General features: G+C 41.9%; 1 protein-coding gene across 4 annotated transcripts in view; it reads right to left on the bottom strand.

The window, feature by feature from the left end:
* plxna1b (plexin A1b) overlaps positions 1–27,108 on the bottom strand; it is a 179,384-nt gene that overhangs the window by 49,424 nt on the left and 102,852 nt on the right. For all 4 annotated transcript variants that reach the window (XM_026168467.2, XM_026168469.2, XM_026168468.2 and 1 more), the window contains exons 7-10: positions 25,850–26,003; positions 24,699–24,798; positions 17,844–17,958; positions 3,301–3,501 (exon numbers count right to left, since the gene is read on the bottom strand). In XM_026168467.2, the coding sequence (XP_026024252.1) occupies positions 3,301–3,501; positions 17,844–17,958; positions 24,699–24,798; positions 25,850–26,003 (570 nt within the window). The remainder of the gene's footprint in view (positions 1–3,300; positions 3,502–17,843; positions 17,959–24,698; positions 24,799–25,849; positions 26,004–27,108) is intronic.

The following is a 27,108-nucleotide window of genomic DNA, read 5'->3' as shown; positions in this document are numbered from 1 at the left end:
TACCCAACTTCAAAAGTTAAAAATGTAAAGCAGAAATTAGAGCTCTGAGCAGTGTTTTTAAACCCTTACTCTAAATGCATGACTCTTCAAAGTCTTAACACCATGAAGACAAAGGCTTGTTTCGTGTCCCCTCTTGCAAAAGAAAACCGTTTTCCAATATTGCATTCTTTCTCTGGTCTTATGATATGCTTGCTCTTTCCCCGTTGGGATCAGCTGGTATGTACAGTAACCTTATACAGAAATACCACAGCACCAATATTTTCTCCCATGAGCAGATATGGAAAGTCAATACCCAACAAGGTTAGCATAGAGCTGAAGTTACACTATCATATATCATGTCTGCCACATATGCAGTTGGATATTGACAGCCTCCTGTTAGGAGATACAACGCAAGAGCATTGAGTTATTATGGTCACTGTAAGAGCAGTAAGGTATGGGAAACTAAAGTTTAAACATTATCCGACTGTGGATGTCTTGAATATCCTGTGGATAGTTATTTCTTTCGGATAGTCTGATGATATTGTATAAAAGAAAGGAGAATGAGTTTTGGCCTCAGGAGACACTTTTGAGCTGATTTTCTCTCTTACAGCTTCTCATCTCATTTTCCCCCTCTGTTCTTTTCAATATCACTCTCCCTCTCACTTTTCTCCATTCATCTCACCTGAAATTGTCAACTACGCACCAATTTCCCTAGTCCACGTTGCCTTCTCCTATATTCTTTTTCCACTGATTTGTAGTTGTACCACTCTTTTTATCCCTTCTCCTTTCATCAACATTTCCCACCTTCACGTATACTGTCCACTCTGTACTTCCTCTTCACTTTATAGAAATTCTCAGCACACGTCTCATCTCAGCCCTCATCTTCACCTTTTCTAAGTAATGTGTCTCATATGGCACTTGCTGTGGATCTCAAACAAAAAGCTATATTGTGGATTATGCAGCGCTTGTGTTTATCACACTGATCAGCAAGTGTAATGCCCCTTACAGTCTTCTTCTGGAACTGCACATCCAAACACACTCATGCATAGCTACCCGGGGATCCGTAGCCTAAGGAATATAGAAGCATGCAGATGTGCACACATGAACAGACACTGATCGACCCCTATCCTCACAGCTGTATGCCTGCAAGCTGAGGCAGCAGTGTGCACACAGTATAACAGATAAAGTCTATTTCTACTGCAGAACCATTCATGATTTATTGAGTTGGTTCTGAACACTGTCAAAGTAAGAACAATCACGGAGGGGTGCTTGCAGAAAGTAGAGATATAAAGGTCTATAAATAGATAAACTAATATTTAAGACCCGCTTCTTCCAAAATGCCGCTCCAGAGCTATAATAAGACTCTCAAAGTAATAATTCATGACACATAATTAAACTCTTAATCTTGAGCCAGTATGAATTATGCCCTAACTGCAAGTTCATGCAGCTGGCACCTTTTTCCTACTCTGAAACTAAATATGGATGCATGCACACTAGATGAACACGCTACATCGATATCTGGCCATACAGTCAGGATGCCACTGCTATTTGCTAACAGGGGCTAAGTGTTGACAGTCCCACGCTAATTACTGCTAGCATGTCTGCTTTGTGGACATCAAATGGAGAAATTCAGCTTTTGGCTGAGGCTAGGCTTTGCTGTTGATTAACACTGGCCTTGCAGCTACAATAAACAGTCAATAAACAAGCATCTCTGTGGAGAGACAAGCCTTGTGTTAGGTAATTAGCCCTGCCTTTCACAAACAACTGGCTAGCGTGTGCCAACACCTAAAGACTGTCCGTCGATACAGACAGAATCAAACACTGTGCTAGCCGTCACAGCAGCTACACATCAAGCTATACAGCTAAACAGAGACTACTGCTACCCTGTACTCTAAATGTGTCTGCCAGTGTCTGAATTCCTGTGGCAATCTGTGCCTATTATGACCAGTTGCTGCTAATTGAGAAGTGAGTAAGTGCTAAATCTTATTAGGCAGAGACATCCTGAGGTTTCTACTGTCTCTGAATCTATTTTCTTCCAAGTGTGTTATTGTGGCAGCTAAACATCCTCATGTAAAACTAAATTAACAGCAGCAGCTCTAATGGCATCGTATATCTTAGGATGGAATCAGACACGAACAGAAACAAGTAGCAAAAGTGAACTTATGAGAGACGAGGGAGATGGAGTGAGAAAAGTAGGGAAGAGCAGGAAGAAGAAAGAATGACAGTCAGTGGGAGGAAGAGAGACAGGGAGAAAGATGGGCTCTACAGACACAGAGGAAGGGAGAGGGAGAGGTATAGAGTCGAGGTGTAAACATGATCAATCCGCTCCCAACTAGCTTCAGAGACAGACTTCCTCTTCACATTTTCAGCCTCAGTGAAGCGCGACGCTAGCTACCTCTTATCTGTCATGCTAGTTTGAAGCCTCACAAACACACACACACACACACACACACACACACACACACACACACACACACATATATTTATATATATATAAAAATATAAACACACAACCACATTTCAACACATTGGACAGGCATGGGCCTACACGCAGAAACACTTCAACCTACCAGCAAACGCTCTACACTTATTAAAAACTTCTGCAAAGAAACAAAATACTCCTTTAGACTGCTTTAATCTGGAAGACACCAACCAACTAACCACTCACCCCTATCAGACAAAGCCATGAATAAATAAAAAAAATAAATAAATAACAGAAGCATTGGGGGGGAAAAACAAAACACTATGGCTGACCATCGTACCTGATCAATAATTTATATATTACACATCAGCCATGACAATCTGTTATGATCTGGACCAGAACAGGAAATGCCTCATTATAAATTTGTATTAATTCAAATGTAAACACTTGCCGTCACAATATCTAATTGCTAACTATCAATTCTATAGTATTACATCATTTATTTTGATCAAGACTATGCTAGTGTCCAAGTAATGCACGACATCTATCAGGACAATGAGCACATTAGTGTCTAGATAGCCATTACCTGTAGGAGACCATTATTTAACCTTGGCCAAGTCAATGCCCGCACTGGGAGCATGATTTAGATACCTAGTTGCATTGATTAGGTCAAAAGTAACAGTGCTTAATGGTTATCCTTCTACTCTGTGTGCAGTTCTTGCCCTGTTCAGTGTTCAGGAATTTTGGCTGCTTTTATTTTACAAGTGAGCGACAGAAATCCCCCCCCCCCTTTCAAACTGTTAGTGTACATCACAACACCTGCTTTGTTTTTCACCATTAACATCGCTTCATTCAGCTTGATTGCATAAAATAAATACATTCAATCTCTCCATACTAACCGCAGTTTTCTGGCACTGGATGGAGGTGCTGTTGAATCGCAGTGCAGGCACATTGTGGATCTCCCCCTGGATGTGGAAGACGCACTCATAGTTTCTCTGTCCAGACTGGGGCTGTGGCAGGTTCTTTGCAGCTAAGGTGATTGGCTTTGTTACCCCGACAGGGATGTATATCTGGGTTGACGGCAGAATCTGAGGGCAATCCTGTGAAAAACAAATGTGGGGAAAATAAATGCTTAACTTTTACACCCAAGACAAGACCGTTAAAGAATAAAGAGAGTCAGATAATTCCACAAAGTCAGAAAGGCATGCAAACAAGAAGTGAATAACAGCAAGATAAGAGCTGGGATGACAAAATATATCATTTGTTTGCTGTTAACAGCTGAAGAGGCAAGAAGGCCGAGGCTTGCGTACCGTATTTGCCTTCATGCCAGATTTCCCATAACACGCTCTAGTCTAGAGTCGCGCTGTGATGCACTGTTCACGTGCTGTATGCTTGTGCAACACTCCTGCTGGCCTTGCACCAGATTAATGCTGTACAACAACATTAGAGCAAAAAGCTTTTTGTCTATAGCTCATAAACTATTATCTACCAAGTAAAATTACTCGCATCACAATGGTGTAACATTGTTTTGGCACGAGGATGCGCTCCAGCGTATTATATCCATGTGTGGAATGGAGTAATGAGCTCATGAACTTGTGTTCAGCCTGTCTGTGTGAGTGTGTGCGCACGCTCTCACGGTGATATTGGCCAGAGCTGAATGTCTTGTTTGGATCATCTGGAAGTAGCCCATCCACTGGCTTACATCACTGCAGTACACAACCCCAGAGGGTGTGTGTGTGTGTGTGTGTGTGTGTCCTTCCATAGATGTGTAAGACAAATAGGTTTCTCAATATGCAATTGGACTAATTAAGTATGGTCGCATGTGTTTGCTGAACAAGAAGTAGATTGGGCAGTCTGCTCAGTATGTAATGTTCCCTAGATATGCATTTGTGCATGTGCTGGAAGAAATGAAGTCATTAGAGTGTTCATGCCACGATCTGGCACTGATGCAGATCCTGTCAACAGTTAGAATGAGAGCCAGAGAAAGAGCAGGAGGGTGGGTGACAGATCCTAAAAAACATGACTTAAAACTTGGGTGGAACCATCCCACCCCGTACTCTGCCTCTTGAGCCAAAAGGATAATAAACCAGATCAGTGCTGACAAATCACAAATTTTACAACCTAGAGACACTGTAAAGTAACTCAAATTATAAGAGACATGTGCAGATAGAGAATGCAAACTGGACTTCTTTCAGAAGGATAAAAGGCCCTAAAACAATGGATTAAGATTCAGAGTGTTCCTCTAAAAGTATTCATTTTAGATTTCATAGTAGCAGCAAGATAGTGCAGCTCTACAGAGCAACACACTCACGCTGACAAGTCCAAAGGCAAGAATAAGATACACTAAGGGGAAAGGAAAGCACTGACCAGATCCTTGTAAAATATTCACAATACACAGCCTCTCCTTCACTTCTTGTTGTTTCTTTAAGCAGATAGCTGGCTCACTGTCAGTGATTTTTTCTTTCCCCTCCTCTAGCTGTAGCTATTATACATTAGAAGCTACAGCATGTCCCCAGGGCCTGAACACAATGCTGGAGTTTGTTCATTAGCCTGCTTAGCCCTGGCCTTGTGTGTCTGATCACACACAAACACATGAACAACACATAATGAGAGAGGGGAATACTATAGTAGGAAGAAGCGGGTTGCTGAAGACCTGATGTATAATCAACTAGGAAGAAGGCGGCGGGTGTGGGGAAGATTGGTGTGCAGGGAAAATGGATGGTGTAGAAGGAGGGAGTGAAGTAGGGAATGGAGGAAAGAAAGGAGAGGAAAGAAAGGAAACAGCAAGAACCAGAGGAACCAGTTTAACTGGGGAGCGAGCATCAGGAAAAGAAAGCTGAGTAGTAAGAGAAGCAAAGGAAAAAAGGAAAGGAGAAAAAAAGGATATGAAGACTGAATAAAGAGGGATCAAAAGGAAATAAAAAGAAAAATAATACAAGAATCAGGAAATGACAAATATTCAGGTAGAATGCCTGAATCCCTCTGCATCACTTCGATCTCTTTATCACACATTCATCCAGCATCATCCACACCATGTACCCAAGCCCCATGACAATGTCCTACTTAATTAACTGCCTAGAGTATCTGAAAACACTTGAAAATTGATGGAAGGGTAGAGACAGAGCGAGCGGCAGAAAGAGGAGAGAGATGATGCGGTTTGAAGTCTGCTTCAGAGGGGGAAGAAATGCTCATGTCAAAAGCCGTGGGCTTGCATTGTCCAGGGAGCCACAAGAGAGAAAAGGAAAGGTTTCAGTATCCTGCTGTTAAAGCTAACTAGTAGAAGCCAATGTGTTAGAAGCTAACATAGCCTGTAGGACAAGCTGCAGCTAGCCAATGTTTTATTTATCCGTCTATTGAATTTGTGTCAGCAGAACGTTTTTTCTACCAGTCGTCATTATACTGCCCTTTGCTTCTTTCAGTCTTCTGTATTAAATTCTAATAAAAAGCAAAACAATTATTTAATAGGTTAAAATATAATAATAATAACAATAATAATAATAATAATAATAATAATAATAATAATAATACACAACTTTTTTCCTCTTTGGGCATTTTAAGGGTGTCAATGCAGAAAAATAGAAGAAAATTCAATTAAGTACTTTGTTCAAATACAAGCTGATGGTGCTTTCGAGACACAATGGAAAGGAGTTCCGGGAGAAAAAGAGAAAGGAGGTAGAAGGCAGGAAAAACAGGACATTGTGGGAAAGAGAGCAGGATAAAGAAGAAAGTGCTCTGCAAGGAAAAACTATTCCATCAGTTTTTGTGACAGGTGCCAAAACAGTTCAAAGCTTGCATTAGGGCTACAAAGTGCAGGGTGCACCGAAACAATATTTCACTGGGGGGGATTCGTTTGAAGCTGAAAGAGATCTTTTTTTTTTTTCCTTTATTTCCTTCCTTTTCCTGACTTCTCGAACTTCAATTCATCTGTGAAGGCGGATACTGTGGCTTTATTGGCTAGATATGACATGTAAAAAATGTAAGCATCTGCAGTCTTTTTGTACCTACCTGCACACATGTTTTATGTTGCATTTGCAAATTTTATTCAATAGATGATCGAAGGCTGATTTGAGTTCGTCTTTACACATAAATGCTTCACACCAGGAACTGTTTGCACAGAACAGCAGCTCGCTTCATCATAAGGATCACTTAATCTCACTGTAGTGTAACCACGGTAAAGTCGCATGCGCCCGTGAAGTGGAAAAGATGCCTGAAGGAATGCGCGCCACAGATGGTTTCTCCAAAAGAGAACACAGCACAAAAACATCTGCTCAATCTTAAGATTTTGATGACTGTCTTTGCATTCTGACATCTTTATAAGTATTTTTAAAAACAACAGATGTAGATAGTGTAACAGAAAACCCCTTTGCCAAATTTAACTCTTTTCTTCTGACTGTACTAATTATGACAATGTCAAATCCTCCCACACTGACTGGACTGTGCTCTAGGAGCATGTACCTGTGTTTTTGAGAATAACAACGAGTGTCGATGTTGCAAAGTGTGTGTGTTTTTTGATGGCTGAAGTCCAAGTCTGCAGCTTCTGTTAAAGTAGCCGGAGGGCTTTCCTCACCTCTTTGTATTTGTTTTCCCTCAAAGGCCCCTGTTAGCTTTGCTGCCTGAGGCTAGTCCCACCACTCTTTTACAGTAAAGGAATATATAATTATATAGACGGTAATATTTAATTTAATTGTATTTAATAAAGACGGGGTCATTAAAAAATGCTACTGCAGAAGTAAGTTTTGAGTGCAAGTACTCAAACTGCCATTCCAGTTCCAGCTCAATCTAATAAATTCCTTCATTTTCAGTGCTCTGATATTTACACGCTACGTCTACCACACCAAATGAGAAAATATACGAGAGAAAAAAATTAATAAAACCAGTGTTCGGCAGGGAAAGGAGATAATCTCTTCTTGCAGGTGAGCAAAACACCTTTTAACATCCGCCAAGAGCAGATAATGAGACAGTCGGCAGGAAAGTGCGCATGTCTGTGTGTTCATGCAGATATGTTGAAGGTGAGAGATTAAAATCAAGACTTCGACGGGGTGGTGTGAAAGGAGAGAAAAAGAAAGCGAGCGCAGAGTGGGAGGATGAAGGCAAAAGTCAGTGTGCGGCGCTATATAAATAAATAACTGTATTAAAAAGCCAAAAGAGTTCTGAAGGCTGTGGCATAGCCTGACAAGATATAAATTAATAAAGCTCCAAAAACACTGCGCATATGTAATGAGGTGGATGTCTGGTCGTTTTTTTAAAGCCCCCCCTAGTCTCTCTTAGCCCCCACCCCCTGCATCCATCCATAATTAATTAGCTGCCTCTGTGATGTGGGGACTATAGATCAGGGAGGAGAAAAAATAACACGCTAAATTATGAAGTAAAGCGATATGGGGAACCCGGGGGAGAGATGAGATGGCATAGATGGTCACACAGGAGCTGAGGGGGGGCACACTGGTAAAATAACAGGGACAGTGTGTATGTGTGCATGTAAGTGTGTCCATGTGTGTCAGTCACGAGGGGGGCAGACAAAAGGGTATATGGAGAGTGTTGGACGCCCACCCCCCTGCCGGCTGTCGACATGGCCCCCAGGGTTTCTGACAGAGGTCTCACATCGCAAACCAAAGAGCTGCAGCCTTGAACTTCAGAGTCCCATTTATCCTTTAGTTCAATCCACTATACATTAATAAATAGCACTGGGTGGATCACACATTTTAGCAGTGTGAAAATTGCACCATTAAAACTGAAGGTTAACATCTTAAACAAGTAACCTTTGTTGAGGGCCACCCACCTCCAGTCAACTAATACGTAATGCTGAATAATTAAAACATAAACCACAGTCACATTGTTATATTATCCGTTTAACTGTATTTGCAGCTGGAATTTCAGCGTTTTAATATCTGTGCCACCAAAGATCATATACAGCCATACAGCATCGTTATGTTCCAGAAAGATAAATACCCAGACACAAAACAGAACACAGGTGGTAAAATTAAACATCAACAGTGCAGTACGATGACGCCAAATCAACAACAGAATCACTTACAAAAGATTCTACGGGTGGAAATGTGATAACAGTACTATAATATACTGCGGTGGTTACTGATTAGACTACATTGTTCTTTTCATCTACATGAATTGTTTAATGCTTAATAACTGATCATTTAAAGACATATGAATGGTTTTCAGGTTTAAGAAACAGCTTTTTAAATGAGATTTGGGGGAATTTAAACCACATTGTTAATTGAAGCTCATTCCTTAATTGATGTAAGCCACGTAACACCATGCCATGACATGTCATACATCATATTGTCATTTCAAGGACCACATAGTCTCTTGCTCCCTTGTCTTCTGTGTAGCAGCTGGCTTGCAGCCATGTGCTTCTTTAAATGAGTGTGTGTGTGTGTGTGTGTGTGTGTGTGTGTGTGAGTGTGTGAGTGTGTGTGTGTGTGTGTGTGTGTGTGTGTGTGTGTGTGTGTGTGTGTGTGTGTGTGTGTGTGTGTGTGTGTGTGTGTGTGAGAGAGAGAGAGAGAGAGTGTCTTTGTGCATGTACTAGTTTTGGACTTTGGACTCATACTAGTAAGGAAAAAACATAAGATCCATTAGGTCTGAATATAAAGACCAGAAGGAGAGTGCACAGGCATATTAAGCCTTAAATCTACAAGCCATTAAGTACACAATGATACAATTACTACAACACATGTAATATATGACACCCAGAGGTGCAAGTATTATTAAAAGTGAATAAAACGGAACATCTCCATAAGCTGCAGGGTGTGGTTCATATGCGGAAGCACGTGTGCACACAAAGTTGATGCGAGCTTATTAGCAGGCAGAAACCAGAAAGATGTTCTGTGACCAGACAGACACCTACTGTGGGGGGGAGGGAGGGAGAGAGACTGTGGGGGAAAGAGTGGAACAACTTAATAAGGCAGCAACATGTAGAACAGAGCAGGAGCGAGGGAAGCAGAGGAAGAAAAGGGACTTTGAACCTTGAAAGGGACTATGAGATTGTCTGCCCACGCCCTGCTTTCTTAGCAGAGCAGCGATGTAGGGAGGAAGACTGAGAGAGAGGGAAATAAGGGGATGAGCGCAGAGGAATGAAGGAGCAGAGAATGGAGAGTTTAATTTAAAGTGAGATGCCAGAGAATGTGTGATATAAATGTAATTCAACATGGATTATCAAAGTCTCACAGAGCAGATGCTTGACTGAACCTACCTACATACATGATCCTCCTATGCTGTGCAAACACACGCACACTCAGACTGCTTTGATGTAACACCCAAGCAAACATACATGTTGATTTCATCTCCTAATCCCTCATCCTTGACTTACAAGAAAGCTGCCAAACCTACACAGTTTATCCCCTCGACACACATGGCGCAGTATGCCATAAAACAATAAAAAGCAAGAATGTGTGAATATTTTTTTGAGAGCACATCCTTTATTTTTTTTTCTCCTTATGGATTTTCATAGAGTAGAGGGGGAGGGGTGGGGGCGCTTGGCACCCCGTTATCATTCTAACCCAGATATGTCAGCAGCAATCAAACCTTGTGCTTTTCAGCTTTTCAAAGACAAGCTTTGATTTTAGAGGTAGATACGCTCTCCTGTCTCCTGCCTCATGCCTCTTCTCTGAAGACAGCACCATAATTCAGCAAAAGGATAGACTAAAACTGACTTTTGTTTTCCAGATTAAGTGGATGAGCAGACCAATATTATCTCATTTCTAATTTTGTTTGCAGATTCCCTTAATGATTAACCCTGATCAGCTTTGTTACCATGATTTACACATTTATGATCTTAAAGAAGCTGGTCATTAAGAATCCAAAGTGCAAAGGTCTGCTGATAAATTTGGAACTGAACAGTGTACCAACACACTTTCTGCACATTCCTTAAAAGGGTAAAATAGTATAAAACAAGTCTAATAAATCAGTCAAAATTAAAGAGAAAAGTCAAAACAATTACATTTGTCTTTTAGCTCACATATGTAACTAATCAAATCGTCAAAGAAATGTTTCCACCCCCAAAATGTGCTGAATCATGTAAAACTGGCAGCATAAGGTGAAGGTTTACTTCAGATCTAATGACGTCTGACTATCGTAGTCTTAAATCAAACTACATGAATTCTACACTTTGTTTTTATATGATTTTATGTGATTTCCCCCCACGTATTTTGATGCCAGCAAGGGTGAGGACTTGATCAGTGCTTCTAATCAGATCCATAACAATGGAACAAAGAGCACTGTGCGAACAACCTCCCCTTAGGCCAATTTTCAAAGAAAAGGTAGGTTAACAACCCTGCTGCTGAAGTAAGGATGGCATGCAAAAGCAGCTAGGAGATTAAAAAAATTAATATACATAAACATATTCTTTATTTATAGAGCTTTGTGTTTTAAAATAACGTCAAGGTTCAAAAGGTTAAAAAAATAACTCTCCATCTTTCTGAAGCTTGTATGTAAGTGCATCACTGTCCATCTTGAGTTTCTATAGGAGTGCAATAGTGTCATGAAATGGAGGCTGGAATAAAAATCAGTGAGAGCCACTTTACTAAAACAGCACAGTGAAAAGCCCAACATGACAGACACAGTTAGCTGGTCTTGTGAGACTGGGCGACTCAGCACGCTACCGGATTTTATTTCCGGCCTCTCTTTCTCTATGCCTCTCCATCCCAGCAGGCAGTTAGCGTTTCTCAATCACAATCGCTCTCCTTTTCTGATCTGCCTGCACTTCGGAGTTTGCTTTTCCTTCAGCTCACTTTACTGTGTTACTACTCCAACTGCTGACATCTCCTTCCTTCAGTGACTCTGTATTTATTTCTTCTATCCTGTCTTTGACACACGCAGGGGTTGATGGCGAAAATGCAATATTCATCTGTGTTCACCATTAGGCAGGCTGGCTGTGAGGGCTGCGGAAATGAAGATTTAACACAGCCTGAATAATTGAACCACTGGGACATGTGACTGACACAAAGAAACACACTGGCACAAAGACAAACACTAATCCACGCGTGCTGCAAACCCCTGTGCATCTATCATGTCATATTCCTATGAGTGTGCCTATGTGTCCATTCCTGTGAATCTTTACTTCACACCTACTCTTCATTTAGCTTTCACTTGTATTGTATTCAGTGCTGCAGCTGGTGTGCTAGCACAGCTGGGGTGATACCTGCAGCATCAGTGTGCTTTGTCGTCTGTCGGCGAATTACATCAAGGAGAGAATTCTTCACATTTTCTCAATGTCGTATGAGGATGAAGACTTTTCAACCAAATACACCAATAACGTGCTATTAATACTCGCTTAACACAAGCTGCATTTGCTAAACTTCTCCCTCTTCCATGAATAAAACTGTCTTTGTGCAGTTGTCTACTACACGAAAGTCCACCCAGCCTCCCCGCTTCTACTGAGCCTGATGGATGGTGCAACGCAGTGCAGAAGTCATAATGGAAGCTTTGAGCAGAGATCCTGAAAGAACATTAGGGGGAAGAAGAAAAAAAGCTGGGATTTGGGAATGTTACGACTAAAAACAGCCACAGACAGGCAAAGATTAAGCATCTGGGATGTATGGATCTTACTGTATGTGACCAATCGTCCAAATACAGTAACACCCAGAGCAGAGCCTCATTTCCAACACTATGATTAGGACGCTAGGAACTAGGAAAACTAGAACAACACACACATGCAGAGTGCTGCAACTTTAATGAAGGGCTGAATTGGATGACCATGGATGTATGAGAGAATCTACCAAAACACCTGATACAATCTCACACTGATTTCCCTGAGGGGCAAAATGCGGTTACTAACTGTTGGAAGTTTCCTCGGGAGCCTCACAAAGAAAAAAAAAACAAAAAACAAACAGAAGAGCTAGAGGACTGAAGCTGTTTGAAAAGCTAAAGAAGGTGCACTGCTACCAAACCAAACCAAGAGTTAAACATTGGACGGTCATGGTCTGACGATGCTCCATCTGGCAAAGAAGCTGTGGTTACTTCAGCCCATCGCCTCCACTTCCTCTCCATGTTCCCCGTCTTTCCCTCCCTCTCCCTTCCTTCCCTCCAACTTTGGAGAGCATTTGGAAAATAAATTGCGTCACTCTGAATGTAATCTGCTGCTCATTACAGCCAGACTTTCTCTGTTTAACTCCCTGCCCTTGTCTCTGTTTCTTTACATTTTCCCCCCTCTACTCGTTCTGTTTGCATCTGGTCTCAATTACAGCACCTTTAGTCTGCCTTTGGTTTGTCTCTGGTGAAATATATGCACAATTGAAAGTGCTGCATTGTTTTGGAGAACTGCATGAGGGATATTGCATTCCACCTCCACCCATTTCCTAATTTATTTGCTCCCTCTTCACAGCATTGTTTATATTTTATTAAATATGGCTTAGGCACGTCTCCTCATACTGAGCAGAAACTCACATGTGGGGGTGTGTTTATGCAAGTTCAGCTATGAGCTACATGGTGCACTGAGGTGGAGAGAGGAATTCAACAGAATAAAAAGGGAAATTAGGTATTGCAACAGATGAGCAAGTAAAGAAAGACAAACGGATCTGCATGAAGGAACAGTATGGGTAAAGGAGGGAGAAAAGGGAAAAAAGGAGTGTACATAGAGGAGAAAACAGATATTACTAACAGATTAATACACCAGGATGGAGCGATACAAAGCAAAAAAAAAAAAAGAAAGAAAAGAAAAAGATGGATATTATTCAGCCAGTCTTTTCTCCACCTCACCCATATAACCCCTGCAGCCCTGTGCTGCTGGTTGTGCTCTGTCCTGATAAGAGCCAGTGACAGTCACACACAAACACACACTAAAGCAGTATAGTCAAACATGCATATATATCCATGCACCAGGCAAGGCGCCTCAAGCAGCCTTGGCCTATGGCCTAGTGTGTGTGTTCTGCTCAGTGTCTGAGCACCAGCCAGGGCAAACACAGAGTGCCAGAATGTCACCGTCCGGGGCCTCACACCTCCATCACAAATAACCCCATCAGCCATTGTGTGTGTGTAAAAGAGAGCGTGAAAACAAACATTAAGCATGTGTTTCTGTGGCTGTTTAAGAATGTGGGAGCAGGCTGTATGCTTTAAGTGTATTTGGTTAAGAGTGTGTGAGGAAAAGCCATCACTTGAGAAAATGTGTCACTGTATTGTTGCACTTTGTTCAGAGAGCAGCCGATATGCAGCATCTCTTCTTAATCGCTGGTCAGTGTGTCACAGACTAACATTTGAGTAAAGTGTTTGTTAATGTGTCTCCTACCACCACTGCTCTGTTTCGATATGCACAGTGCCCACACTTATAGCACATAAACACATCAATATGTGTTAATAGAATATCTTACCATTTACCCCACATGCACACCCCTATTTTCTTCATCTCACCTCTCTTGCAGATGTACAGAAAACCACTTATTTAGGACAGTAAAAAAAAAAAAACTGGTACAGCTTAAATTTTGCTTCACCTATCCAGAAACAGTGCAGGCTCTCTTACACGTTTTCTGGCAAAATCTAATCTGACCTTCCTGTTCTCGAGTGTGATCAGCAGTTTGCACCTTGTTGTAAACTCTGTGTAGTTCACTTCATTCACGAAGGTGTGTCTTGATTGTAGACTTGGATGATGACATGCCGGCCTCCTCAAGAATCTTCTTAACTTGACTACATGTGGTGAAGGTGCTTCACCTCAAAAACAAGTTCAACAATTGTAAGCAACTCCAGATTTTTTTTCTGTCCAACTTATCTTCAAATAATGAGGGAACAGGACTCACCTGCTATAAACCTGCTTGACAATCAACAGTTAATGCACTACTTTTGTTAAAACTCTTGAATTGAAGCTGAAAGTCTGCATTTCCATCACATCTTGAGTCTTCATTCATATTCACTCTGATGCCATACAAAGTCAAAATTACAAAAATCCTGTTATTGTCCAAATACCTATGGGTCCTAACTGAATGCATTATTCAGGATCAGTGATTTAAGTCAATGCTGGTTAGCTCCCAGACAGAAAATAGCCTCGTGAATTGGTCCATTTCATTTTTTCCCCCCTTTCTCCATTTTTAGTGTCCAAAATGGATCATACATTAAATGAGTATTGCACGGGCACAGAATACTAGCACTCACTGCTATCTCTAGCTATATACTTAGCATGCACGTGCGGCAGAACTACTGATCTACTCATCTAACGCTCACTATAAAAGCACACATTTCCCAAAATTCACGCACATTACTAGATGAGGGAAAAAAAGACTTTTGGGTTAAAAAGCAGCAGCCTCGTACCCACAAATCTCAATCAAGTTAACCACCTCCTTGATTGCTCGAGTGAGACTGAGCCTTGCTTTGCAGCAAAATAAACACGCAAGTATGTCTTAACATACCTGAGCCCAGCCACCCCTAACCTTGCCTGGCACTCATCAAGGCTCACAATAACAGTTTATTTCCATGGGTGTGGAGAGGAGAGGAGAGGAGAGGAGAGGAGAAATAAAGGAAGCAATCAAGTTCCTCAACAAATGAGAGGAGACAAAGAAAGTTAAAATTCCTCTAGAAGAAACAGGAAATAATTCATCAAGGAGACCTTCTTCTTTCCTCCCTCTCCAGCTTTTTTTTGTTTGTTTCTAGAATAAAGTAACTCCTACTCCTCTCCCGCAATTTTCCGCCCGAATGCTCCTTAATTTGAGGATTTGTTTGTTGTGCCATTGGAAGCATTGTTGATTCATGCATATTTGATTTGGAAATGTCACTCATTATATTTATTTCCTCTCTGCTTACTCTGTCTTTGCCTCACTTTGCTCCCTCTTTTGACACAGTCCATTCACAAAAAAGAACAACACTTTCACTCTTTAGTTGGCTTATTCAAAACCTTTTAGCAGGATTTTCATTCTTTAAACTTGTTTATTTATTTATTTATTTATTTACTTTCTCCCATCACAATGTAATTTGGTGGAACAAATTACAGATGGATGAGATAGCACTGGAGTGCTGGTTTTGTGAGAACGCAAACTAAAGTGTGTGTGTGTGTGTGTGTGTGGGGGGGGGGGGTCCCGCATTGGCAACAAACCCATCCTCTGGTTGCCATGGTAACAACATTTAGAAATCGTCAGATGATAGGATGAGGGGGAAAAAATGAAGAGAATTAAGGTTATAGAAAAAGAAATCTTATGTACACCTGTCTCAATTTTCTTTTAAATACTTAAAATAATGGTGCTTGTTTTTTGTTTTATTGAAACAGTGGTTAAAAAAAGGGAACTTCATTCGTTTTATGTCATGCTTCGACTTGTGATCAGCTACCGTCTAGTGAGTAGAACTCCACTTACACCACAGAGTCAGCTGGGCTCCCATCAACCCTGTGTAAACGCTTCTATCTGATTTCTATCTGCCTGAAAATGAGTCTTATCCAGTCCTATCTACTGTGTGTGAGAGTGTTAAAGGTCTGAGTAAAATGCCTGCCATCAGGAGAGCAGATTTCACTCTTATGTTTAACACTGCTTTTTGTATTCAGGATGAAGCTAGAGCATAAAAGGAAACAAAAAGGGATTGTCGGGTGTCTAAATTAGGGGTGCAAGCATATTTGAACACAAACACCCATCCCTGATGTCATGCAATCCCAAGAGGTAAAACCATGAGGTGGATAAGAAAGCGCGGTAAAAATCTCTGTAGTCCTTTCCTTTTTTTTTTAAGCAATGTATATTTTGTACAGCTAGCACAGAAAAAATGGATGAGAAAAAAAACATGTGGAGACTGAGCATCAAAGTGGAGATGAGGTAGAGAGAGAAGGACCTGGAGAGGAGAAGGATAAGCCTAGCCTACAGGAAGAGCTGTACTTGTTGGGGCACTGAGAGCGCAACTAATGGATAAGGCAGCTAAGAGAAGGATGATGAATGACTTTGTGAATATGTATCTACATGTGTGTGTGTGTTTGTTGTAAGAATGTTTATACTTCGGTTGGATAAAAGACAAAACAGTACTTGTGTGTTTATGCTGTGTGTATGTGTGTGTGCGTCTGTGTGTGCGTGAGAGAGAGAGAGAGAGAGAGAGATGGTGCAGATGATGGTTTCTCTTGTGGAGCATGTGGTCGGTGGTTTCTTGGGCAGACGAGGTGACAGGAGAGGTCTCTCTGTCAACATGCCACTGTCAGCCGATCTGTCTATCCCTTTTGTTTTCCTGCTGTCTTTCTCACTCCGATAATCATCCTCTTTATACGCAGCAAATGCCAACATTTGAAATCCTCATAGTTTGAGATTTATTTTTAAAAGACTTGCTCGGTTAGTCATTAAATAATGTCCAGCTACTTAATTTCCTGTCAAACATCTGATAAACTCATGTAAGCTTATTCAGTTCCAAATCTTACTCTAGCACATGCTATGCCTCAGACAAAAATTCTCCTATCATTCACCAGTGTTACTGAGTTTATATGTTTACTTGCTTCCAGCTTTCCTCTGTTTTTTTTCCCCTTTCATCCCTGCAGGCCTTTCCTGTTTATCCATCCGTTGCCCCTCTGGCCTCTCTCGGCTCAGAGTATGCTAGCCAGCGCTCTCCCTGTGCCTTGCAGATGGGTGCACTAATCCGCTAACGTTAGCTCCATGAGCCGTGAAGGCTAGGTCGGTGTCTTGTTTTGGACGGGCACTGAGGCTGCGGTTTAACTTGCTAGCATTTGGGATTCTGCACAGCTCAGGTTTGAGGGAAGAGAAAGACGAAAGTAAATAAAGGTCGACCAATTAATAAAGGCCGGTGATTGGGGCTGGCTGACAAGGGGGGACTTTAATCTGCATAGAGATAACAGCGAAAGTCAGACCACAATATAAGGCGATGGAATCGTGTTTGTGTGTATATGTGTATGTGTGAAGCATCAATCAGACAAAGCACAGGCATGACTGTCAGTCACTTGGGAGTGCAGTGGATTTTACATGCGCAAGTCCACAGAGGAGATGAGCGTTTCAGTGCATTTTTCTGTGTATGTTAATATATACAGGACTGTGTTTGGTGTGTGTGAGACAAAGAAACTAGAAAACCACCCTGAAAACATAACACGGCTCTGCATCTATCACTAATATCCTTGTTTATACTCCAGCAGTTGACAAACACTTGTTATGCCTTGCATGATGCCTGCTGTAGCTGCCAGAAGGCACGATTGATATTAGCTTTTATGCTAATGCAGCATTTGGCTATGTAAGAACAAGGCAGTATTTCCATAGACATTCATTCATCCAAGCCTGCTTATGGCCTTATGGGCCACGACAGAATTATTGCTGCACAGTACACAAGCTGTTGTCACTGTGCCAAAAGCCACTATCACACATACAGACAGCAGACACACGAAGCAGGATAATATGAGGAGAAAATCACAGTGAGGGTGTGAAAGTAAAGGTAGAAGCTGGATGCTGTATGTGTCAAATCGATAGATAACAAATATACATGCAGCAGAAGATGTTGCAGTGGAGTGACAGCAATGTGCACTAATCTGCTCAATGAATCTTACCTCAGAGTTGTTGACACGGCCCTCCTGAAAAGAGCAGTCGTTGGCATTCTGGGTGCACATGTGGCGGTACTTGCACCAGTGGCATGGGAAGGAGCCATTTACACAAGAAAGACAGCTAAAATGGAGAGAGATTAAAAGAGAAAAGAAGTTAACAGGGTCACCTGACTTCTTACTTCAGGCTCAGTCATTGCACTGCTTTACAGCATCATTTGTTATGGCACAGACACAGAAAAAAGTGAAACTGGTCCATCAGTTTCTATCAATAACCTGATCTAACTTGCTGGAAGAAGACTGCATGTTATTTTATTTTCTCTTTATCCTGTCATCTCTCTTCATTAAGCATATGAAATTCGCTTATGGAACGGACTGTGTTTGGGATGTGTGGTCTGTCACAATATGTCATTTCTTTTTTTCCCTCCCCTTTGTAGGGAAAAACGTGAACAGTAGCAGGAAAACAGAAACCAAATGCCTAACTGTGTGATAGCTGTGTTTTCTGCCTGCTTTTTGGAGCAAGCTACTAGAGCCCAGTCGTCTAGATAGGCTAAGATGCTGAGACCCTTATTTATGAAGGGTGCCAATGGTGCCTCGGCACATTTGCAAAGAGCAAGAGACAACCCGAACGGCAGCACCGGGTATTCATAGGCTACGCCCTCGAACGCAAACCTCAGAAAGTGCTTGTGATTCGGGTGTATAGCCACATGAAAAATAGCACGTCTTAGATCAATCAATCAATCTTCCAGGCCAACTGCATTTAAAAGCTGCCTCAGTGTTCAAGACCACTTGTATTGCTCTTTTCTGCAACAGTGCACTTATTTCCTCTTCAGTATCACTGCAGCCTCCTTGCGAACAGCAGTTTTTATCATTCTGCAGAAACGAAACCGCTTGACCCGGAAATGCAGAAAGTAACCCATAGCAACGGCTCGCACCACCCACGGTGAAGGGGCGCAAGTGTGCCAGCTGTGAGCAGCCAGCCAAGCTAACCTGCAGCAGCTTGGGAACTTAGGAACATGTACATTCATGCAGTTGTTTGAAGGCACCTATATTGGGGCACGACAATGAAAATACAGCGGGAACACTCGATGTGGTCACCTGAAAATTGAACACACCTGGAATGGGTGCTTCTGGGCCTGTGAGAGCTAGCTGTAGGCTTTCATATGACGTATTGGGAGGATGTCGCGCAGAGCGACACATCGCGCTATATGTGCAGGCGGAGCAGTGCACATGCACGCCATAGGTCGTCCACCTTAACCTCCTAAGACCCGAACTCTTCCACAGCATGCATTTTTAATTTCTCTTTGATATTTGGGCTGATTGGGGCCCGATGAATGTAAAAACAAAGAATTACCAGATTATTTTTTTTTACCTTATTTTTGTTTTTATGAAAAATCAGAGCCACATATGAGGATATTCATTTAAAATTTTGATAGAACAGTAGCAGTATAATGTCCTCGTAAGCGGGTATCAGGCCCTTGTAGAGCAAAATTTAGTATTTTGGTCTAAATAACCCAAAATGTGACGTCCACATATGTGGACGGCAGGTCCTAGGAGGTTAAAGGTGTGAATATAGGTTTCTTCAGCAGGACACACGGAGCCGTGATATCTCATACTTATGTGTTGCACCATTTGAATCAACTGAAAGGGAACCAGCAGACTGAAAATAAAATGTAAAACAGGGCTGGGATAATATAGTTTGAATACAGTGGTAACACCACACTGACCAATACAAAAAGAATGTATTGATATAAATAAATATTTTAATGCTATTTAAATCTTTTTTCCTCAAAACCCTCTTTTTCCACTTGTTTTTTGCCACCCCGTTTCATATTCTCTCTCATATATTCTTCCCATCTTCCAGCTAGCTATCTAACATATGTACCCCCCTCCCTCGTTCCCTCATTCATCACTCCCCACTTGCTTGTAACTGTCCACTGCTTGCTGCCTCTATATGTTCAATAATCTTCCTCAAACTTGGCCTCTCCGTATACATTTCCCTCCAGTCCTTTATTCTGTCAGTCTTTTAAAATCTACCTCTTTCTGTCACTCCATTTCTGCCCCTCTCGCTCTTTTCAACTCTTTCATTCACCCTCTCCCCCTTCCCCTTTGTCTAAACCCCTCTTTCATCCGTGGGACTAAGAGTGCTTCACGATTTTGAATTCACCTGCTTTAACTGAGGCGAGGTGCAGACAGACAGGCTGAAAGATGAGAGGAAGGAAAGAGGGAAAGAGAGAGAGAGAGAGAGAGAGATCAAAAGCAGGTGGATTTCCCTGACAGAGATGTAGACGCCAGGTATCGTGGGAGAGATGGGAGAGGGGGGGTAAAGGGGGTGAGAGGTCTCACAGGAGAGCGAGGAAACATTAGGCTGGAAGTGGGGAAGCGTTTATGAGTCTGTATCCACCATCTAAAGGGACCTGTAAGGGACAGCCAAACAGGTTTAAGAGCAGTTTATCTACAAGGCATCATGCTATTGGTGCTCTCTTACTCCTCGAGAGATGCTTAGCCACTTGGTATCTCATTTATGTGTACTGCATAATCTAATGTAACCATTATGACTTAGCAAATAAAATTGTTTCATTTTATTACAGAGCTTACTAAAGCCTTTTGTCTTCGGCATGAACTTAGTTAGAGATTATTCTGTGACTCATTTCAGCTACTGAGCTTTGTGTGAGCATATGGTTTATTGGAAAGACAATAAAATACTACATTTAATATAAGTAAGCTGGGAAAGCGAGCAGGTTGATTCGTATTCAGCCTCATCCACCAGGTATAAATTTGTGCCTCTGCCTGAATGACTCCTGACAAGCTCTCAAGTGTGTTTTAACCCTGTGTAAAATGCGAGCTCCCCTTCCCCACAGCAAATGAAAAATGAGGGTCTTAACTTGTGAGCACTGAGATGGAGCCCATATATGAATCCATCAAACCCTGATGTGGATTCATTTGGATCAATTAGGGCCACTCGTTTGTTAGGTGCACGTTTTAAGCGATCGTTTCTAGCCCAGACCCCTCCTTTTGAGCAACATCAGACGCTCGAGCTTAATTCAATCCCACTGCCTCTTTAATTGACCAATTTAGCATTGTGCTGACAGAAGCTGTCCATTTAGAATAAAAGATGTGCAGCTAAGGAAATAACAGGCCTCTTAATACCACACAAGAGCAAATAGGAGATTTGTCAATGTTGCCAACAAATGGAGGGAAAGCGATTAGGCGACGCAAGGTTACCATACAGTGCTGAGAGTCAAAGAGCAGAACTGGGATTTTAGCTCAACACTGTGTCCCAAAGGAAGTTGCAAGAAACAGAGGAAGGGCTGTCAATGCTGGACAAAAGACCAGAAGACATTACTGGTGCAAGACAAATGAAGGAGAGGTAAGTTAGTCATGCTCATGGCGTTGCTTGTTAGGGTTTCTTCTCTTGCTAACAAATACTATTTTTAATGTCAAAGAATACCTTTTTTGGATTAGAGTTCATCAAAATACAGTACAACACCAACTTAACACAGCAGGTAACCAGAACCAGACAGTGAGCAGTACAAAGTGTAGTTAGTAATTCACACCAGTTAACACATCTGTCACTAAACCCCGATAATAATCCTTTATATCTGTTTTTTTTTCCTTTTTCTTTTATTCATGTCAAATCAGCCTTGTTAGTGTACCAACGACTTTGAAATAATGAGCAAAATATCAGCATGTAACTACTGCCAACTTTTAGTGACTTTTATGGTTACGCCCTTTGAAATAAAAGGCGTCGCCCATTATGCGTGCCACCCAAGGCCAGCAGTAGGCCCTGTCTGACAACCCCTTACTGTTCGCTCTTTGGTTCCTCCAAGTAACCAGGACCCCCTGTAACGAGCTGCCTTAGGATTTCAAGGTCTCTCTTTTAGGCTTGGTGCACACCCTTTTAATAAAAAGCCCACCCAGGGCAATTTGAGGACGTTCAATTCTAGTGTCCAGAGGTGGGCTCTTTTCTTCCGACCCCCCGATAGCGTCCTTATTGCTCCTTCCTGTCACTCCCCATCGCCTGTAGCCACTCAGAGCCTTTGAGCGGCTGGAGACACGCTGCCCGTATGTCCACGCTCATAATGCTAATTTAATCCGCTCATATTCAGATGCTAATGGAGATACGCTAGCTTTGCAGCAGCAGTGGCCAAACACAATAGACTGACTTCCTCCTCTCTCTTTTCCTTGGTCAGTTTGGAGTGTTAAACACAATCAGCTCTCCTCGTGAGCTGCGTTTGACACTTGTGCACTTGGCAAAATGAGTTATTTATTGGTCACGATTCATTTGAAAGAAGTGGAGGTGAATAATTTAACGGCCCTCCAGAATAGTCTTTTCTATCATTACTGCATCCCTTCAAAATTTGAGAGGGATTGATAAAACACATAGGGACTAATGCTCGTGCACATAAATCTATTAATGCGTTTACAAGAGTGTTTACAAGAAAACAAGGCAGTCTATGTGGGCCATTCATTTTATAATTACTCCAAACCTTTCTGGCTTTATTCTTCTACCATTTTCTCCATCACAAAACCATGCCCCTTTCTTGTTATCAAATTTAATACATTTTCTTTCTCCAAAGAGCACCCTCAATCACACAACAAATGATCCAGACACTGGCCAAGCCACATTAACCATATTAAGAAAAGGTGCTTCATGTGGCCTTATTCAGACACCCAAACTCTAATTCATTTCCAGACTGTATGCTCTATCTTTATTAAATGGGGGGCTGTGGAATGAAAAGGAGCGTATGGAAATATTTAATTAAGGAGCAATCATGGCCGCGGGTGATTTTCTATTTCAATCTCAGCAACCCTTAAACTGAAACAGTGGGAATTCTAATTATATTAGTACTGCTATGCAAATTTATGGCATTTTTGAAAAGGCAAGGGCCACGACGCAATCAGTTGAGTAAATAAAAAGGTGGGGTGTGTGTTGTTTTTAAATTTTTTTTGTTTTGGTGTTTTTTTGGTTGGGTGTGGGTGGAGGGGTATTAGCACGTGAGATTAAACTGTTGGCAAAGCAATTCCAGTGTGCATTTATACTCCAGCATACAAGCCTAGACAGCAGGAAGTACAACATGATGCTGAGGAGGAAAAAAGAAAGATGCGTGGGAATTCACTCACAGCTAATGCTTGCAATTCTGCTTCTGAATGTTTCGAGAATGTCTGCTTCCTGCATAGTGTAAGAGCCTGCAGTATTTTAAGTTCAAGGCCATTAGAGGAAAGCCCAGCTCTGCAAAGAATGACCAAGCATTCTGGAAACAGGGCCTTGCATGTGGCTGTGCGGGCCTGAACTGATTACACCAACAACATTACCAGTCTGATCTCATCAGATGGCAAACACTTACGCCTGGGGGGGGAACAGCGGGTATGCGGGACATAGTGCCAGCTCCAAATGGAATTCTTATCTCAGCATCTCTCTTCACCATCAGAGTCGCTGCAGAAGATGCAACGTGCCCTACCTCTAACTTCGTTAAACATGTCCATTACATCACTCAGAGGTTGTATTAGATCAGAACAGGGAGCGGACTTAATCAGAGTTCATTGGGCTAATATCGTCACACGGGCGACTCTCTCGTCTCTGTCACTTCTCGTACTTTTTCAATCGATTTATGAGATCAGTGACATGTTAGAATATCTGATATGATATCGAATTTTACAAAAAGGTGTCCTACTATATTTGTTTTCGTTATTAACATGAGATGTGATGCAAGATGCACCCAAATACCCAAAAAGACATTGAGAGATAACACCGACATTATGGGGTCCTTGTGGGAGATGAATTAACTGTGAGTTGACATCGTAAACCACCACACCCTTAACCAGCTGAGCTAATCATCGTTGCCGTGGCAGGGGATTTGTGTACAAGAGCAGGGGGTTGGGTTAAAGGTCACAGTAACGGATTAGGTGTCCAAGACAGTTGGGGTTTCAGTGAGCGGTAAGTGCAGGAGTGGAGTAACACTGCACGTGTATGTCTGTGTGTGTTTGTAGACAATCCTCGAAGGAGACTCATCCTGCATCCAGAGGGAAGCCAGGATGGAGCCCTGTGGTACCCCAGGGGCCCCCAAGCCATCTGCTGCCCCAAGGCTAATACCCCAGCAGACGTTTCAGCCTCCCCTAGATCAGCCCCGATTGAGCAGGAGGGAGGGTATTGTGTTAGGGGGATGGAGGAGTTAGAGGATTCTTTTACCCTGGCAGGGCGCACCAGGCTTGTGGTAGGACTGACCTAAGGGTGTGGCTCTATGGGTGGTAGAGATTTTCAGCAGAAGGTGGATTAGGAGAGGCAGTGAACTGCAACTAGGCACAGAGAGCTGAGGGCATCTGGAGTGTGAAGGAGACCAACTCATCGGAAGAGGCACAAGATTTGATTCACACCGTTTCAGTATTATCATATTTGCTTTGATCTTTTTGGGGTAAATAAGTGCCAGGCTGACAATGTCATTGCTAAAAACGCCAACTGTATTTGTTTAATCAAGCGGGTAAAAAACAAAATAATTAAGGTAGAGTCCAAAATTTTGAGCCATTATGACAGACCACTATGCAATGAATTAATCATGCAAGTACCATTAGTGTGTGTTGTGGGATATGATAAAAAGAGTAGAATTACCATCGCATGTCCCGATCGTTTCTAATATATGGCACATTTGATTTTTCTCTTCAACTGTAACATAAGCCTCCCGTGGAGGTCCGAGGGGGGGAGATAGATGTGTGTGTGTCTCTAACTGTTTCTCTCATGGACAGTAACATGAGACAGCCTATGGTACGAATGGACAAAGAGGCCATTTCTTAAAAGAGCAAGAGGGAAAAGACTAAAACAACATTTTCGCCCATCAAACTAGAAAACATGTCGTCACTGTCACTTACGACTGATGGACGCTGCAGTTGTAGAAGACAAAGTCGACACTGGCAAACTTCTTGCCCGTCTCCTTGGACTTCAGGTAAAGTTTCACCACCCGCTTGTCACCTGCATATCAGAAACAGGGAAGCAGCCAGATTAACAGTTATTCTGCTCTCTCTGAAGGCTTAAAAGAGAAAAGTCCAAGTCAAACACATTAGCAAACAATTACATTTGTATCTAAAAACTACTTTAAAAACAGAATAAACACGGGCGTAAATTAAAACAACTTATTTGTCGATACAGAGTGACACTTCTGTATTCCACTTTTGTGCCCTTAACAGATAACACATACACAAAGACATACTGCAGCCTAGCAACACACTACTCATGTCACACCCACAGTAGGGTGGCATTAAAAATAGCAGCACCAATCAGTGTTTGGATGCCAAGGCTGATGAGAACTCATAATGGGGCATAATGGGCTCAGTTGAAGAACTACTGTGATGTTGCTTTGAGGAAACTTAGTGCTCGCTATGTGACATGTTTTCGGTGCTTTGAATGCGAATACAAAACAAGTTTTTTTATTACCATCTTTGTGGTGTGACAGAATTGGACATAAAACAGGTGCATAATCTCTGGGAAAAAAATGATGTCGATATTTTTAAACATTACGCTAAACCACACTGAAGTTGCTGCTTTGAAATGAAGTTAAGCACAAAACCAGTCTTTCAGATAAATAAAATGAAAGTGACATCAGTGCACAATGGTTGATAATGGGAATACAAAAACAGTTCTATTTTCAGTAGATAAAGCTGGACTTGTGTTTAGGCTTCAGAAAGCGAGTGTGTGGCTTTTATTGAAACTGACAAGGAATACTGAATATAGACATGCAAAGCAAATCAACTAGTAACATTACAATTCTGTTCTAAAGCTCAAGTGTACTACAAGATCCTTTAGGAGGGCACACATCTGCTACATCTGATGGTGAATATACAGTACAGAATGGCATGGAAATAAGATGATCAAGAGGCCAAAGAAACCAACAAAGATGTATCATAAAGATTTTGTGTCTACATTCTTCAAGCATGTCACCAAAACTTGCCATAACCCTAGCCACACATCTCATTGGGTGCTACCACCCAATGACCTCATCACTCATTGCCCTTCCTGCCCTGACCTTTGTTTCGAGTGATTGGGGCGATGTCCCGGGCAGAAGGAGACAGGCAGAAGATGTGTCCACCCTGGATCTGTCCCTCTGTCTCCACATAGTCCTCAAAGGAGCAGTTGACCCCCGCTGACAGATCGGGCACATTGCGAGCTTGGAGGACCAGCTACGGGTGGGAGGGGGAGAAGGAGAGAGCAAGAGCGAGAGAATCAGTACCCAGTGCTTGATCAATGGAAGGACACGGTGTACATGGATTGTTATAAGATATGACATGAGGGTTAATGGCTGTTGGGACAGAAGGGGAGTGATACATGGGTATGTGTATGTGTGACAGTTACAGGAATAAAAGAGTGAGCGCATGTGCGTATGCATCAGTCACTGGAGTGGCCATTTCGAGCAAGGTTAATGTGTACAAGTTAATGTGAAGAATGAAAGCGAGGCTAACTGTAATCAGTCAAACCTATATGATTACACCGAGGAGCCACTGATGGAACGAGACCTCGAAAAGCTCAGAGTAAGAATTACGAGGGCACGGAAAGCAGATTTCTAATTAAATCTGCTGTAAATATTCAAAAGTGACTTTTTTGGTGTAATTTCCTAAAGAATCCATGACATAAGATTGCATTTATATCCCAGTGAAAACTGGCAACACTGTACACCAGATATAGAGACGCACACCGTTTCTTGCTTTGCTCATTTCTCTGTAATTCCATTATGTTGTACCAATTTGATGATAGGACGAATTCAATCATTTTACCAAAAAACTGATAGTATCTAACAAACGTCATATTAGTACAAATTAATGAACAAAGCTCATTTGTCTTAAAAAAAAAAAAAAAAAAAAAAGGCACAGTGGACACAGAAGATTTCACAGAGCTATTGAGAAGGTGAACGTTAACTATAACGTCACCTTTAAATAAACCAGCTACTTATCTGCTGAAAAATCCTCATGCATCATACAACCAGCCTAAACCATTTTGAGACGACACTAACCTTAGTTTGGCATTTTGGGAAATGCCACCCTGTCTCTGTCAAATAACAGTAACTAAATCTGTCTACCGGCACCTCTAAAGCTCACTGATTATTATGTTATGTTATGCTTGCTCGTTTAGTCTGAAAACAACAACATGACATTTTAACAGCGGGTTACGTGCCAGGCCATTTCTTGGCTGCACCCGACAACTTTGCCTCGCTTCACCAAGTTAGAGTGGGACACACAACCTTACACTTTATTTTTATACCAGTGAAGACATAAATCTAATGTTTAGGAG

This window comes from Astatotilapia calliptera, chromosome 5 (genome assembly GCF_964374335.1).
Source record: "Astatotilapia calliptera chromosome 5, fAstCal68.1, whole genome shotgun sequence".
Lineage (NCBI taxonomy): Eukaryota > Metazoa > Chordata > Actinopteri > Cichliformes > Cichlidae > Astatotilapia > Astatotilapia calliptera.
This window is presented reverse-complemented; position numbering and strand designations above follow the sequence as displayed.